Below are 13325 nucleotides of genomic sequence, written 5' to 3'. Positions count from 1 at the left end.
GCCCCCCCCCCCCCCCCCCCCCCCCCCGCCCCCAGTGTTGTGACCTCAGCGGTGAGAGAGATACTTCGGTGCCCTCCCTGAGGAGTCTGGGAGCAGTCAGAAATGTGCCGTAATCCCGGCCAGCTCCCACCTAGCCCAGCTCTCCGGGGGAACCCAGCACCTGGGCAGGTAGGCAATGAACTCCTCCGGCAGCTCTGGTGCATCCAATCTGCAGAGCCTGGCAACCAGCCTTCTCTCAGATCCCTGGAATGCCTGCTACTCGTGTTCCTCCTTGACACTCGGCTAATTGCATTCCTCCTGACGGCTTTTCCTTCTGTCCCTGCTGGAATTGTCAAGGCAGCTCCTTCACTTAAGAACCTGGACGGCAGCCCACCATCTGGCTACCCACCCCCCAAAGGCTGCCAGCCTCATTGAGGCCCACGTGTGCCTTTGTGCAGATGAGAAGGCAGCCCCTCCTCAGCCTCTCACCAGAACCCACCTAATGACAAGTTGAATATGAGGTAGACTGTAGCCGCCATGTTTATCAGCCAGATGCCCTTGTACAGTGAACAACCTGCACAGCTAGCTATACCTGGTGGCCTTAGCCCCTGAAAAGGATGGAGAGAAATGGAGACCAGGTTAGGGGCTAAAAATGGAAGGGAAAGAGGGCGTGTTTTCCTGGGAAGAAGGTGTGAGCCAGTGACCTTAAACTCCAAAGAGGGAGGTTTGCGAGAAGGCAAGTGTAGAGCAGGGACAATGCCAACCCCAACTCTCCCCCATTTAGGTAGCAGGACTGGGGAAGGAGTGTGTTCCCTGGAAGTATTGGAAGGGTTGTAGTTCTACAGGGAAAGCTGAAGGCACCTGAAAAGGATAAAGACTGTAGAGTTAGAGAGAAGCCATCTCCCCAGGCTGGGTGGTTAACAACCGTGGGGGAGGAGTGTTGGCCAGGCAAGGGAGCGCCCATCAAGGCACCAAAATGTCCATGGGGGCTTAGTCCTTTGATTCCTGGTCTGCACGTCTTTCATCTGTGGTGTTTTTACCTTGAAATATTTGAAGAGACATTTTTTAGGAGTGACAACTAGGATCGATGTTTTGGTTGAGAAGACTCCCCACGGGCTGCATTACCCATGTCTGTGGGTCTGTGGGACACCTCCTCGCCGTGCTCCACCCCCTGCATCGTGAAGCCCTAGATAAGAAAGTCCTGACGCCAACCTGAGACGTTTGCCCCGGCTCAATGGGACGGGGCACCACTGACAGGATTTCAGCCGGAGAGCACCATGGTCAGAGCTAGGTTTGAGAGCAATTTCCTCAGCTATCTCGGGGTGGGGGCGGGTTGGAGGGGACAGGAAGGCAGGGAGACCCATCAGGAGGCTCCTGCCTAATTCCGGAGAGAGAAGATAGTGGTGGTGGTGAGGAAGGGTAGCTGGGATGGGACTGGTGACTGATGGGGAGGGGAGAGAGGGCAGCAGGGAGGAAGCAATTCCCCTGTTTTCTACTTCCAGTCACTGAGCTGTGCTTTTCTCATGGAGAGCCCAGGGAGGGGGGGGAAGGAGGGCAGTGACTTCTTTGTGTGACCCAGTGAGCCGCAGGAAACTGGGAGATTGGGGGGTTAAAGTCCCTAGCCCCTCCCTCCGCCCCCTCCATAGTCCCCTCTATACACACAAGTTCTACTGGTTCCCAGGCCCAGGCTGGAGACAGACTTTGGACTGCTTCTTCGGGTCTCATGGTGGCCACCCTTGAGATCTCTCTTCAAGAATAGTTCCCTTTGAGACCTGGGCCACAATCCCAGGGCTCTACAAAGAGGCCACCCAACCCCGAAGATGACCCGCTATCTGCTCCCATCCCCCGATATCCGGGGTAGCCAGCCTATCCAGCACCCTATCCAGGGTGCCCCTTCAGCCACTCTGGAAGCCCAGAAAGATGCGGAGCCAGGCTAACCCACGACTGTATCCCAAGCCTGCTGCCTCCTTGCTGTGTGACCATAGGCAAGTCACCCGACCTCTCTTGGCCTTGGCATGCCCCTCCTTTAGTGGAACTCGTAATAACTCCTAATGGCTAGCTTTAACACAGTCACATTTGCTGTCCCCAGCCCCTGCGGTGTGGATGCTGATGGGTCACCTAATTCATGATGGCACCAGGTGTCTGCCATGTCACGGGCCTGGCCTCACCGAGCCCTGGTCCTTCTGGCCAGTGGGGAGCTCAAAACTTGAGGCATTGGTGTTCCAACCTCAAGGCTGGCTGATTTGGCCCTGTAGCCTTTTTTGACTTGCCCCAGGCCCCCGGTTGGTGGGGGAAGTCCGCACAAGAATCGGATCCTGGGAGGGGCCCTCGGTGAGGTCCTGAGATCTGGGGCTGAGGCAGGCCTGCATGGAGCCCACCCAGGCTGCACGGGGGGGAAAGCTAAGGGGCTGAGTGAAGACCTCTCTCTTGCCCTGGGAGCCTCTTGCCGCAGGGCCGTTGGGAGGCCAGCACAGAAAAGGGCTGCCAAGTCAGGAACTGGCCCAGCCCGACGCCTCAGCCTCAGTGGAGTCTCTCCTGCTGGCCCCAGGACCTCGCAGTGGGAAGAGACCCAGGCCGGGCTACTCCTCCCTGGCTGTCCCTCAGTTCCTCAGCCATCAAGTAGGGTGGGGAAGAACCTCTTTCAGAGGGCGGCCAGGAGGATTTCCAGAAATGGCGGACAGGGAATCACGCGGTCGGGTGTATTCCAAGCCAAGCTGAGAAATATTAAATGCACATGCACAGCCCCCCCCCCCCCCCCGCCGAGCTCTCAGGACAGCTCGACTCCTCCTACAGCTCTGCGCCTGGACACCCGAAACAAGTCCTCAGGTCCCCTCAGTGCAGGCGGGGGCAAGGTCGCCTGGGACAACTCTGGGGATCACACCTGCCGGAGCCTGTCCTCTCCGTGTGGCCTGGGGCAAGTGACCAACCTCGGGGAGCCTGGCTGCTCCAGTGGGAAATGGGATTCCCTTCCTCACCGGAGGGTTGAGGGGATCCAGTAAGACGCTGGGCCTCACGTGCTCTGTCCAGTAGTGACAAACGAAGGTTCTCCAAACTTGCCATTGTGCTGGAGCTGGTGGTGGTGATGCTGCTTGGTGCTGGTGCTCGTGACCCCTGTGATGAGAGCGGCCACCTGCTGGTGGGGAAGGAACTACAGAGCGAGGACACTGGGGACCCTGTTCTTTCTCAGCTCTTCCTCATCTCCTCACCTCATCATTCTCTCCCTCCTCCTCTCCTCCTCTCCCCCGCTCCCTCCCACCCCAACAAGCCAGCTTTCTCCGGGACTCAGCCCTGGGTGCTCTTTAGTGAGTCCTGGGCTCTTCTCTGGCTCCCCCGTTTTCTCTGCAGCCCCTCGCCAGGGCTAGAGAGCGGGCTGCCACGTGGGTAGCCCTCACACCACAGGCCCCCTTAGTAGGTCCTGTCCCTTTGCTGCAGCTTTGGGCCTCCGAGGACGGTGGAGGATGCCACAGCCCCGGAGCCCCAGCCGCAGTGAAGTTCAGCCCCAAGATCCTGCAGGGCTGTGCTGTGTGATTCCCCGCCCCGCACACGCCTTTGCCTGGGCAGGCTCCCCGGCCAGGACTCCGACTCCCTGCTTCTCCACTTAGGATTTCAGACCTGCGCCCTTATCAGGCGTCCTCCTTCCTGCCTCACCTCTGGTTCCTCTCCAGTGGCACGTCTGAGCCATGCTGGGTGAGGGAGGAAAGCGGGCCCGTCAGCCCAGGCCGACTGATCCTGGACGAGCCCCTCGGCCCAGCCAGAGGGCAGCTGTCTGTACCCACAGGGCAAAGAGACCCTCTGCCGCACCAGCCGCCTATGGCCCTGTGACAAGGGTGGACACTCAGCTCATGACGAGGGTCACGGGTCATTCTGTACCAAGAATCCCGGCTGTGACGAGGATCACTTTATTTATCTTGCACCGGGGTTCAGTTTCAAGACATGACAAAGGGCAGGGCTGAGCCCAGGAAGGTCTGCTCTGACTGTCACTCGTGTTGGAGGGTCCCCCTGGGCAGCCCTGGAGGAGATTTTCCCCACCCCAAGTCCCCCATGATGCCCCGGGGTCGAGGGCAGGGCGGCTGGAGCCCGTCACAACCCGGGGTGGCAGGGATAAGGTGAGCTCAGAGACAGCCAGGCCCCACGCCTACTCATGGACTCACCCTGCTCCCAGCCTCAACCTCTCTCCTCTCCGCCCAGGCCGCAACGTGAGCCGTAGCTGCACCAACGAGGGCTGGATGCACCTGGAGCCTGGCCCCTACCCCATTGCCTGTGGCTGGGATGACAAGGCATCAGATTTGGACCAGGTGGGCCTCAGTGCACCCCTGCCCCACCCCCCACCCCCCAGCGTGCATCCGCCTGCAAGGCTCCTTCCACTCTCCCCTAGCAAGGAGTAAGGTTGCTGTCTGTGTGGAAGCCAGGACTCGGGGGTGGGGGGGAGGATCTGCCCTGCCCAAGCCTCCTCCCTCACCAGACCTGCACTTCCAGGGGCTCATCCCCCTGTCTCTCCCTGACTGGGAACAGGAAGGGGGCTTTCACGAGGATGACACATAGCAGCAGAAGCTGAAGCAGCATCCCCCGGCTGGGCCACCCCAGCGCCTTGCGGGAGCCTTGCTCCAGCCCTAGAGAGGGCAGGCCAGGCGGGCCTCATCTTCCCGTCTCATGCAGAGGAGAAACTGAGGGGCAGATCCTGGAAGGACCACCCTCAGATACCCAGCAGCCAGCCAGGGACAGGAACAGGAACAGGGACAGTACCGTGGTCCTGAGTCCCAGGACAGGGAGATGCCCCGGAGCAGGTGAAGATGTGCTCACTGTATGGATGTGGGCCCAGGAGCCAGGCAGGGATTCGGACAGGAAGGTAGAGTGTAATTGGAGTCCTCAGCTAGGAGCCCCTCACTGCTTTGGTGTGGGGACACAGGTGTGTGCGTGTGTCTGTCGGCCGTGACATCTGTCCCACCCCCAGACACTCTTCTCAGAGCTTTCACTCCTCCCACGAGGGCAACTTCCTCAGAGGCCTTCAAAGTCCACCAGCTCCTCAGGCAGGATCTAAATCCCCTAAATCCCACTTGACCCCTTGCCTGGACTCCGGCAGGGATGGGACGTGGAGAGCGAGAAGGGAAGGGCCCAGTGACCGAGGCTCTGCATGTGTGTCCATGGGGAGGGCACTGCGGAGGCGTCCAGCAAGAAGCCCCTGGATTCTAGCTTTGTCCTGCCACCCCGTGAAAGGCCAGATTGCCCTCACCCTGCAGACTGCTGCCTCTGAGAGCCCACGGGGGCAAATTACCCGCGGTGTCTTCTTTGGCACCCTAATGCCCTGCCGCCTCTCTTGCTGCCCAGGGAAAGGGCCTCATATGGAGTCTGAAGGGCGAGAGTGTTGGGCCGCTGGGGAGCCAAGCCCTGGGCCCCTTCATCTGCCAAGGCAGGGATGGGAGGCAGGGTGTGTAGGGCATGCGCCCCTGCCAGCACCCCCTAGATGAGCCCCCCACCTCTACCTCGGACCCCCCCCCCCCGCTCTCCCCTGTAGCAGCGGTCCATGTTCTACAATTTCGTGAAGACCAGCTACACCATTGGCCACAGCCTGTCCCTCGCTGCCCTCCTCGTTGCCACGGCCATCTTGAGCCTGTTCAGGTGAGGTCTAGCCCCAGCAACAAGCCTCAAAGCGGACCCAGCCAGCTCGCTCCTCTGCTCGAGCCCGGCCTGGCCCAGTCATGCTCTGGCCCCCTCCCCGGTCATCCCCCTCGCACCCAGGCAGCACACAATCCCTGTCCCCATCCCCCTGCCAGGCCGACCTCCTGGGGAGACAGCAAGCTGCTCAAAGCGGTCCACCTGTCTCAGCCTAGTCCCCACAGGATGGCACCAAGCCCGGGATAGGGCACCAGAGGGTGGGGCGGCCCTGGAGGCTGAGGCACTGGGAGGCCAGGCTGCCTCAGGGCTGGGGTACCTGTGGACAGGGCCTGCACTTGGAGGCCACACACTGCCCCTTGCCTTACCCTCGCGCGCGTGCACGGAGCACTGGACAGTGTGGTTGGGGTGGGGGTCCGAGGCCCCTGCAGCCACCCAGCTCTGCCCGCCTTGCTCAGGAAGCTCCACTGCACGCGGAACTACATCCACATGCACCTCTTCATGTCCTTCATCCTGAGGGCCGCCTCTGTCTTCATCAAAGACTTGACCCTCTTCGACAGCGAGGAGTTGAACCATTGCACCATGGGCTCGGTGAGAACCCTGCCCAGGCCCACCTCGCTCTCCCTCTTCCCCTTCACCTTCTCATGCTTGATCCCTCTTCTCCCACTTTCTCCCCCTTCCCTCTCTCCTCCTTCCTCCTCTCTCTCTCTCCAAGGATGGCCAACCCCCCATCTGCCACCATCTGCAGCTCCTTGAATCCCACTCCCCTCCCAGCAGCAGGAGATAGTGCTCAGCTTCCCCGGGAGCTCACAGACCTGCCCTTGCCCGTGACAAATGCCTCTCCTGGGTGGGAAATGGGACATTTTATGGCCAGAGTCCACAACCCCCCTGTTCCGCCACTGTTGTGGACTTCCCAAGTGACCTTTGGGAACTCCCTGCCTCAGTTTCCCCATCTTGCAAGGACTTCCAAGCTTCCTTCCTACACCCTTCCACCCACCACCACCACCTGGAGCCAGTCCAAACACACAGCCCTTCTCTTCCCTTTTCCCCTGCCATCAGCCCCGTTCTGGGCCTTCCTCGGGGAGGGAAGTTAAGAGAGAGTCTAAAGAATTCATTGCCCATCACTAAGGGGTCCATCTCCAAGTGATCGTCAGCACTGGGCCCCCTCTCTGAGTGCCCCAGAGCTAGGACAGAGAGCTCAAGACCAGCCCTGGCTCCCACCTATTCCTATGATTCCTATGGCCAGGGACTCATTGCTTCATGAGGGACGTCAAAGGCAGTGCATTATTTCGGGGGTCAGCAATACCTTCTCCCCAGAGAATGAACCTATGATGGTGGAATCTCGGGCATCTTGACAAGAGGGAGGGAAAACCCAGAGTGGCCACCCTGGCAAATCCCAGAGCTCCTCAGAGGATCCCACCCAGGAACTAGGACCCTGGGAAGCCAGGAAGTCTCCAGCACGCTTGTTAAGGAGAGTTGCGGGAGACTGGCTTCCCAGTTCATTAGCAACTATCTGAAGCTTTTCAAAGGCAAGAAGCAGAGATAATTGTCCTGTTAAAGAGATGAGCTAATCTAGTTGTAAAGCAAGTGGGGGAGGATGGGGGACACCAGCCCCCCTATAGCTGACAGGACTGGAGTGCCACCCGAGGAAGGAGCCTGCAGCCAGAGGGACAGGAGAGTAAGCTGCTCTCTGAGGATGTCTTAAAGCCCAGGGCACAGGAAGGAAGGCTGGGCACCTGTGTTCCAGGGAGGTGTGGAATCTAGAGGGCTTCCTGGAGGGGGATGGCTTTAAGCTCCGGCTCACAGCTCTTTGGGCTTGCTCCGAAATGGAAGACTGTTTCTGGGAGAGGACAGAAGGCCCACAGGACCTTCTGGTCATGCCAGGTGGGCCACCCAGAGCCCCTGATTGCCCTACTCAGGGATCCCCCTGACTCTCCCGTTGTCCTCACCTGCCTGGGGAACCCACTCTCCCGCCAGCTCCTCTGCCCCCAGGAGGAATGACCATCCCTTCCCTCTCCTCTTCTTCATTTCTACTTCCTTCTCCTCTTGCCTCTTCTCTGCCCCCATCTGTCCTCAGCACTTCCATCAGGGCCCCACTCCACAGCCCGCAGTGCATAGCCCCACACATTCAGGCAACTCTTGCAAACTCAAGCAAGAATTCTCCCTTCTTCCAGCTACCTTCAATCCTTATTGAAATAAGGTGAATGAGTGGGTGGGGAAAGGGTTAAGTGAATGGGTAGGTAGAGGGATGGCTGAGTAAGTCGGTGCATGGGTGGCTGTGTAGGTGGAAGGATAGATGGGTCAAACAAGAAAAACTGGATTGATGATTGGTAGGGGGTGGGCGAGTAGATAGGTGGATGGATGCTAGTGGGTGTCTAGTAGGTGGAAAGGTAGAAGAATGGAGAGATGGATGGATTGATAGATGGGAAGATGAATAAATGATCAGTGGATGCATGGATGGTGGATGGACAGATGGGTGAGCTGGTAGTGGGTATCTTATGGGTAAAGAAATAGATAGGTGGTTGGGTGGGTAGATATATAGAAGGAAAATGAATAGATGCTAAACTGATGGATGGATAATTAAAATTGCAAGCTTATCCCAGAATATCAGATGATCTAAAATCAAGGATAATGGGAAAACCACCAGGGACATTTCTAAGGGGACAATGCAAAAACAACAGAGAGATTAAGTTGGCCCTGCCCCACTGTGTTTGTTGCCCCAAACAGACTGGGGGCAGGCAGGGGACCGCTGTGAGCCCCAGTGAGCCCCTTCTCTGTCCTCCCCCTGCAGGTGGGCTGTAAGGCAGCCATGGTCTTATTCCAGTACTGTGTCATGGCCAACTTCTTCTGGCTGCTGGTGGAGGGCCTCTACCTGCACACCCTGCTGGCCGTCTCCTTCTTCTCTGAGCGGAAGTACTTCTGGGGGTACATACTCATCGGCTGGGGTATGGTACCAGGGAGGGCTTCCAAGCTGGGGACAGAAGGGGCGAGGCCTGGGGAGCTCACTAGGGGGTGGGTGCCAACCCTGCCTGAACTCTTAGGTCTCCCTGAGCTGCGGGTCCTGCCTCCCAGGCTCTCGGCAAAGAGTTGACAAAAGTCCCCCAAACATCTGACCCCAGGGCAGGTGCCCTCAGGCTGCAGCTGCACCTAGGGCTGATCTGTGGGACAGGTTCTGTGAACATCCATTTCCCCTTCAGCCCCTGACACACAGGGTGACTGCTAGTCTGTAAAGTGCCTCCATCTAAATTAGAAAAAGATTCTCCCTTTGGGTGGACACAGCCCCTCAGGCATAGAGCTCCACCCCCTCAGTGGAGCGAGTATCTTTGCTCAGTGAACAACCTATGTAACTGCAGGTGGCAGCCCTGGCAACCTACCCTTTCCTCCCTCCCTCCCGCCCTCCCTCCCTCCCTCCCATTCACCCTGGTTCTTTCTCCTAAACCTCTCCCTTGTGCCCTCTCCTCTCTTTCTCTCGCCTTTGGCCCTGACAGGGGTGCCCAGCACATTCACCATTGTGTGGACCATCATCATGATCCATTTTGAAGATTACGGGTGAGCTGCCACCCCGCCCCCTCCCCCTGGCTGCCATCACTTGGGGCAGATCCCCTGGGTGGGATGAGGGGGACCTGGGAGCAACAGACTCTGGGCCTGTAGTTTCTAAACGGTTTGGGGGCAGAGCTGGAACACCAGGGAGGGTCTCTGAATCCGGCTACGGACAACTGCTCTCATTCTCCCCCACCATGCCCTGTCCAGATGCTGGGACACCATCAACTCCTCATTGTGGTGGATCATACAGGCCCCCATCCTCACCTCCATCTTGGTAAGGCCTCTTCCCACCACGTAGAGATGGGGAAACTGAGGCCCAGCTTGGGTAGTCAACTTTCTTCAGGCCACACAAGAGATTCATGTCAGGGTCAGACCTGAAACATAGGCTTCCCAGTGCCTATGCAGGATTATCCCCATCCCTTTCCCCATCAGTTCTTCCTCTAGGGTAAAGAAAATGGATTGGGAGGCCCATTCCTTAGAGATGTGAAGTAGAGTTCCCAGATGGCCTGCCCAAAGGGGGAAAAGCTAGGGAAGAGATAAGATGGACAGGCAGCAGGGTCCTGGGGGAATAGGGAGCTGGACAACCTGGCCTCCCCTCTCTGACCTTGACCTCATCCGCCAGGTGAACTTTATCCTGTTTATTCGCATCATCCGAATCCTGGTTCAGAAACTTCGGTCCCCAGATGTTGGGAAGAGTGACAGCAGCCCGTACTCGTGAGTATGCCCTGGGTCCCCCAGTGTCCCCATCCCCAGTCTTCAAATCTGCCCACATTTCCTTGAAGTTCTCCAGGAACTTTGGTGACTCCGGAGTCACCAAATAGCCACCTTCCTCTTGCCCACCTCCACCCCCATGACCTGGCTCAGCCCACAAGTGTCGCCTGCCCCAGGCCACCCCCCTTCACCAGGACTGCTTCTCCTGCAGTCACTTACCTAGCAAGTGATCTGACCCAGGTATGCACCTGCCGCCAAGCCAGGGAGCTTGAGAGGACAACAGATAACCTGTGCTTTATTCACACCACGTGCCCAGTGCCTGGCATGTGCCTGGCACAGAAAAGGGACACAGTAAATGCCCAGTAGATGCATGCCCTGGGGGAGCCCCCAGATGAACACTGAGGTAGCCACATGCAGGATGCGGCAGTCCCCAGTAATAATAACACCTGCAGTTTACGTGTCAGGTGTGTGCTAAGGGGTTTCCACGCATCATCTTATGTCATCCACACAGTCCCCTATAAACTGTTCCCATTTTATAGGTGAGGAAACGGACACAGGCTCCCTTCTCTTCAGGGGTCTGGGAGCGTATCGCCATGGCAGGGGAGGGCACGGTGTCATGGGACAGTGGTCATGCTCCTTGCTTAGAAAGGTGTGGGGGCTGTCCTCTACTCCTGGGAAGACTGGAGAACTAGGTAGGGTTTCATGAGAACAACAGGGCTCGAGGACAGAACTGAAGAAACATGGACATGGTGGCTGTGGGGAGGTGAGTAGGGGTCTGCCTGCCTACAGATGGGAATAGGAGATGGCTTATCAGTGCTACAGAGACCAGACAACCCTGGGGAGCCCCATAAGGGCCTTCCAGTCCTGGGATTCTGGACTGTTCCTGGCCTGGCTTCTCTCTGGGGAGTCTTGTGCTGTGGTTCTAAGATTCTTGGCTAGAATGTCACGAGCTGCTGGATTTAGGATTCTATTCTGGAATCCTGTGATTCTCTCTGATGAGACTAAGGCTCACGTTCCCGGTGTGACGGCATTCTCCCCCGCTGGGTGCGTAGGAGGAGCTTCCCTTCCAGTCTGAGAATGGAAGGCCCCGCAGGGGTCTGTCCTCTGCCAGGGGGCAGCACATCAGGCCTGTGCATCCCTATCCTCTGCTTTGCCTGTGGGGCCCTGTTTTCCCCCAACGTACAACTGCTCCAAAGGGCTCAAATCGGAAGCAAAGAGACCTGGTCACCACCAGGTCCCCGTGGGTGAGACAGAAACTGAACAGCTGTCGGCAGGCAGAAGGGGTGGGGGGGAATGGGAGATGGAGCTCCCCGCTGAGGGGCTGTCAGCTCCCACTCTCCACCTCCCCATAAGCCTTCAATTTAAAGAAAGCCTCCATCTGTCAGCCTTGGGCACGTGGGATAGGTTTGTGGCCCAAGAGGGATGGGCAGTGCTCTGGATCTTGGCATGGCTGGGAACCGGGTCCAGGAAGGAGCAGGAGGGGCAAGGCCAGCTTCTCTGCCCCCAGTCGGCTGTGGGACCTCAGACCCAGGACCAGGGTTCCCCAGACTGACTGCCAAGGCAGAAGAGATAAAGGCAGAGACCCCTGCCCCTCAGACCTCTCCCGGCCAGGGAACCATGAGCTCACTGAGCTGCCTGGACCAGCTCTGAGCTCAGGTGGCTGGGAGGCCTCAACCAGGATGAGCCCTGCTCCATCGAAGAGGGAGGAGTCATTCAGAATGAATATCAGCCCTGCCCAGCACACAAGGCTGGTGAAGGAGGCGCTGGCCCTTCTGAGAATGCTGGGAGTGTGTGTATTGGTATGGGGAGGCTGGGAGAGAGGGCAGCAATTCCAGAAAAGGTGGCAGCTCCTGGAGGAGTGGACGGCAGAGAAGCCAGAGACAGAGAGCTGTACTAAACCAGGCACAAACTTGAATGCCCAGCATCCTCCCAGGTGGCCTTGGGCATGTGTGGCCAGCACCCCAATTACAGAGACTTCCTTCCCAAATGTCCTCATCCCCAGTAGAGAATTGGTTTCTCCTGGAGGCACTGCATTTTATAGCGCCCAAAGCACTTCTGAATTTACAGTGGGCCCCATGTCTGTAATTTGATCATGTCGAGCAGACATTTACCCCACTGTAAAGATTAGGGAAACTGAGACCAGGAGAGGAGGAACCAGATCTCCCGAGGGCTGAGAACATCTCTCCCTTTGCTGCCACAGAGCTTGAAAGACTATGTCTCATCCTCAGGGTTCAGTACTGGCCTCCTTTATAGTCTCTCCTCTAGAAGGGTGAGAACAGAGTTTCTCCCTCAGGCTTCCCTCCAGGCTAGGAGAGCTGAGGGGCATGAGGGCATAGGCACTGCAGATCTGGAGCAGGAACAGAGGTGCACATAATATTTCCAGGAGCCAGCAGCCCATCCTCATACATCCCACTTGTCCCTACCTCCTGTACCCACTGTCTGCCCCTCTCCTGTCCCCAGGAGGCTGGCCAAGTCCACCCTTCTGCTGATCCCCCTGTTTGGAGTGCACTACTTCATGTTCGTCTTCTTTCCCCACAACTTCAAAGCTGAAGTGAAAATGGTGTTTGAGCTCGTCGTGGGGTCTTTCCAGGTATGAACCATCAACCAAAGGCTGCGTTCTTCTCTGGGCTTTAAGGGTATTCAACCTGGGGCCTTGGCCCCTTGCCAGTGGCTTCCTTTTTTTTTTTTTTTCCCCACTGTAATAAGTACTGATTAAGCACCTGCTGTATGCTTAGCTCTTCGATTAACCAGGGGAACACAGGGGCCAGGGCCAGGGGTGGTACAGGGCTGGGGGCTCCCGGTGTCTGTTTACCTCACCTCTCCTGCCCCCTTCTTCCCCAGGGTTTTGTGGTGGCCATCCTCTACTGCTTCCTCAATGGCGAGGTAAGCCCCTCCCAGACCTTGGGGGGCCAGGCAATAGCACTCTGGTTGGCCCAGGGTCTGGAAACACTGACGAGATATGTGCAGAGCAAGGATGGGTTAAATCTTGCTACTCCGAGTGTGGTTCTCAGACCAGAAAACAGGTGGGGGCGCACACCTAGGACCTTGTTAAAAGGGCTGATTTCTGCCCCCACTCCGCTCCCCAGACCTGCTGACTTCGCATGTGCATTTTAAGACACACGCGCACACACCTGGGATTCATGTGCACATCAGTTTGTTAAGCAGCTGTGTGCAGCGAGTGGGGGTGGGCAGCCATCGGAGGCTGAGTTATTGTGGAGCCCTGGTTGCAAAGCACAGAAATCCATCCACTCAGATGAGCCCAAGTGAGCTGGAGGGCAGGGATCGGAAGAACGGGAATACAGCCACCCCCCAGGCAGCACCCCTCTCCCTCCCTGGACTGCACTCTCTGATCCTCTCCGCCTCCTACCTCCTCCCACTCCAAGGCCTCGATTTGACCCCCATTCCTGTGTGGTCCCAACTGGGCACTGGCCAAGGTAGCATTCGGGTCTCTCAGTGTAGACTCCCCAAGAGGCTATAACTGG

General features: G+C 57.8%; 1 protein-coding gene across 3 annotated transcripts in view; it reads left to right on the top strand.

Annotated features, from left to right (window-relative positions):
* Window positions 1-13325, top strand: part of VIPR1 (vasoactive intestinal peptide receptor 1) — a 31955-nt gene that overhangs the window by 17146 nt on the left and 1484 nt on the right. The window contains exons 4-12 of one of the 3 annotated variants that reach the window (XM_025883580.2): window positions 4168-4274; window positions 5495-5595; window positions 6048-6180; window positions 8381-8534; window positions 9078-9138; window positions 9340-9406; window positions 9755-9846; window positions 12304-12433; window positions 12685-12726. In XM_025883580.2, the coding sequence (XP_025739365.1) occupies window positions 4168-4274; window positions 5495-5595; window positions 6048-6180; window positions 8381-8534; window positions 9078-9138; window positions 9340-9406; window positions 9755-9846; window positions 12304-12433; window positions 12685-12726 (887 nt within the window). Of the gene's footprint in view, window positions 1-4167; window positions 4275-5491; window positions 5596-6047; window positions 6181-8380; window positions 8535-9077; window positions 9139-9339; window positions 9407-9754; window positions 9847-12303; window positions 12434-12684; window positions 12727-13325 lie in introns of all 3 variants that reach the window. The other 2 variants (XM_025883571.2, XM_025883591.2) reach the window with 2 other exon arrangements.

This window comes from Callorhinus ursinus, unplaced genomic scaffold (genome assembly GCF_003265705.2).
Source record: "Callorhinus ursinus isolate GAN/ISIS: 27379988/994484 unplaced genomic scaffold, GSC_fseal_2.0 scaffold1, whole genome shotgun sequence".
Lineage (NCBI taxonomy): Eukaryota > Metazoa > Chordata > Mammalia > Carnivora > Otariidae > Callorhinus > Callorhinus ursinus.
This window is presented reverse-complemented; position numbering and strand designations above follow the sequence as displayed.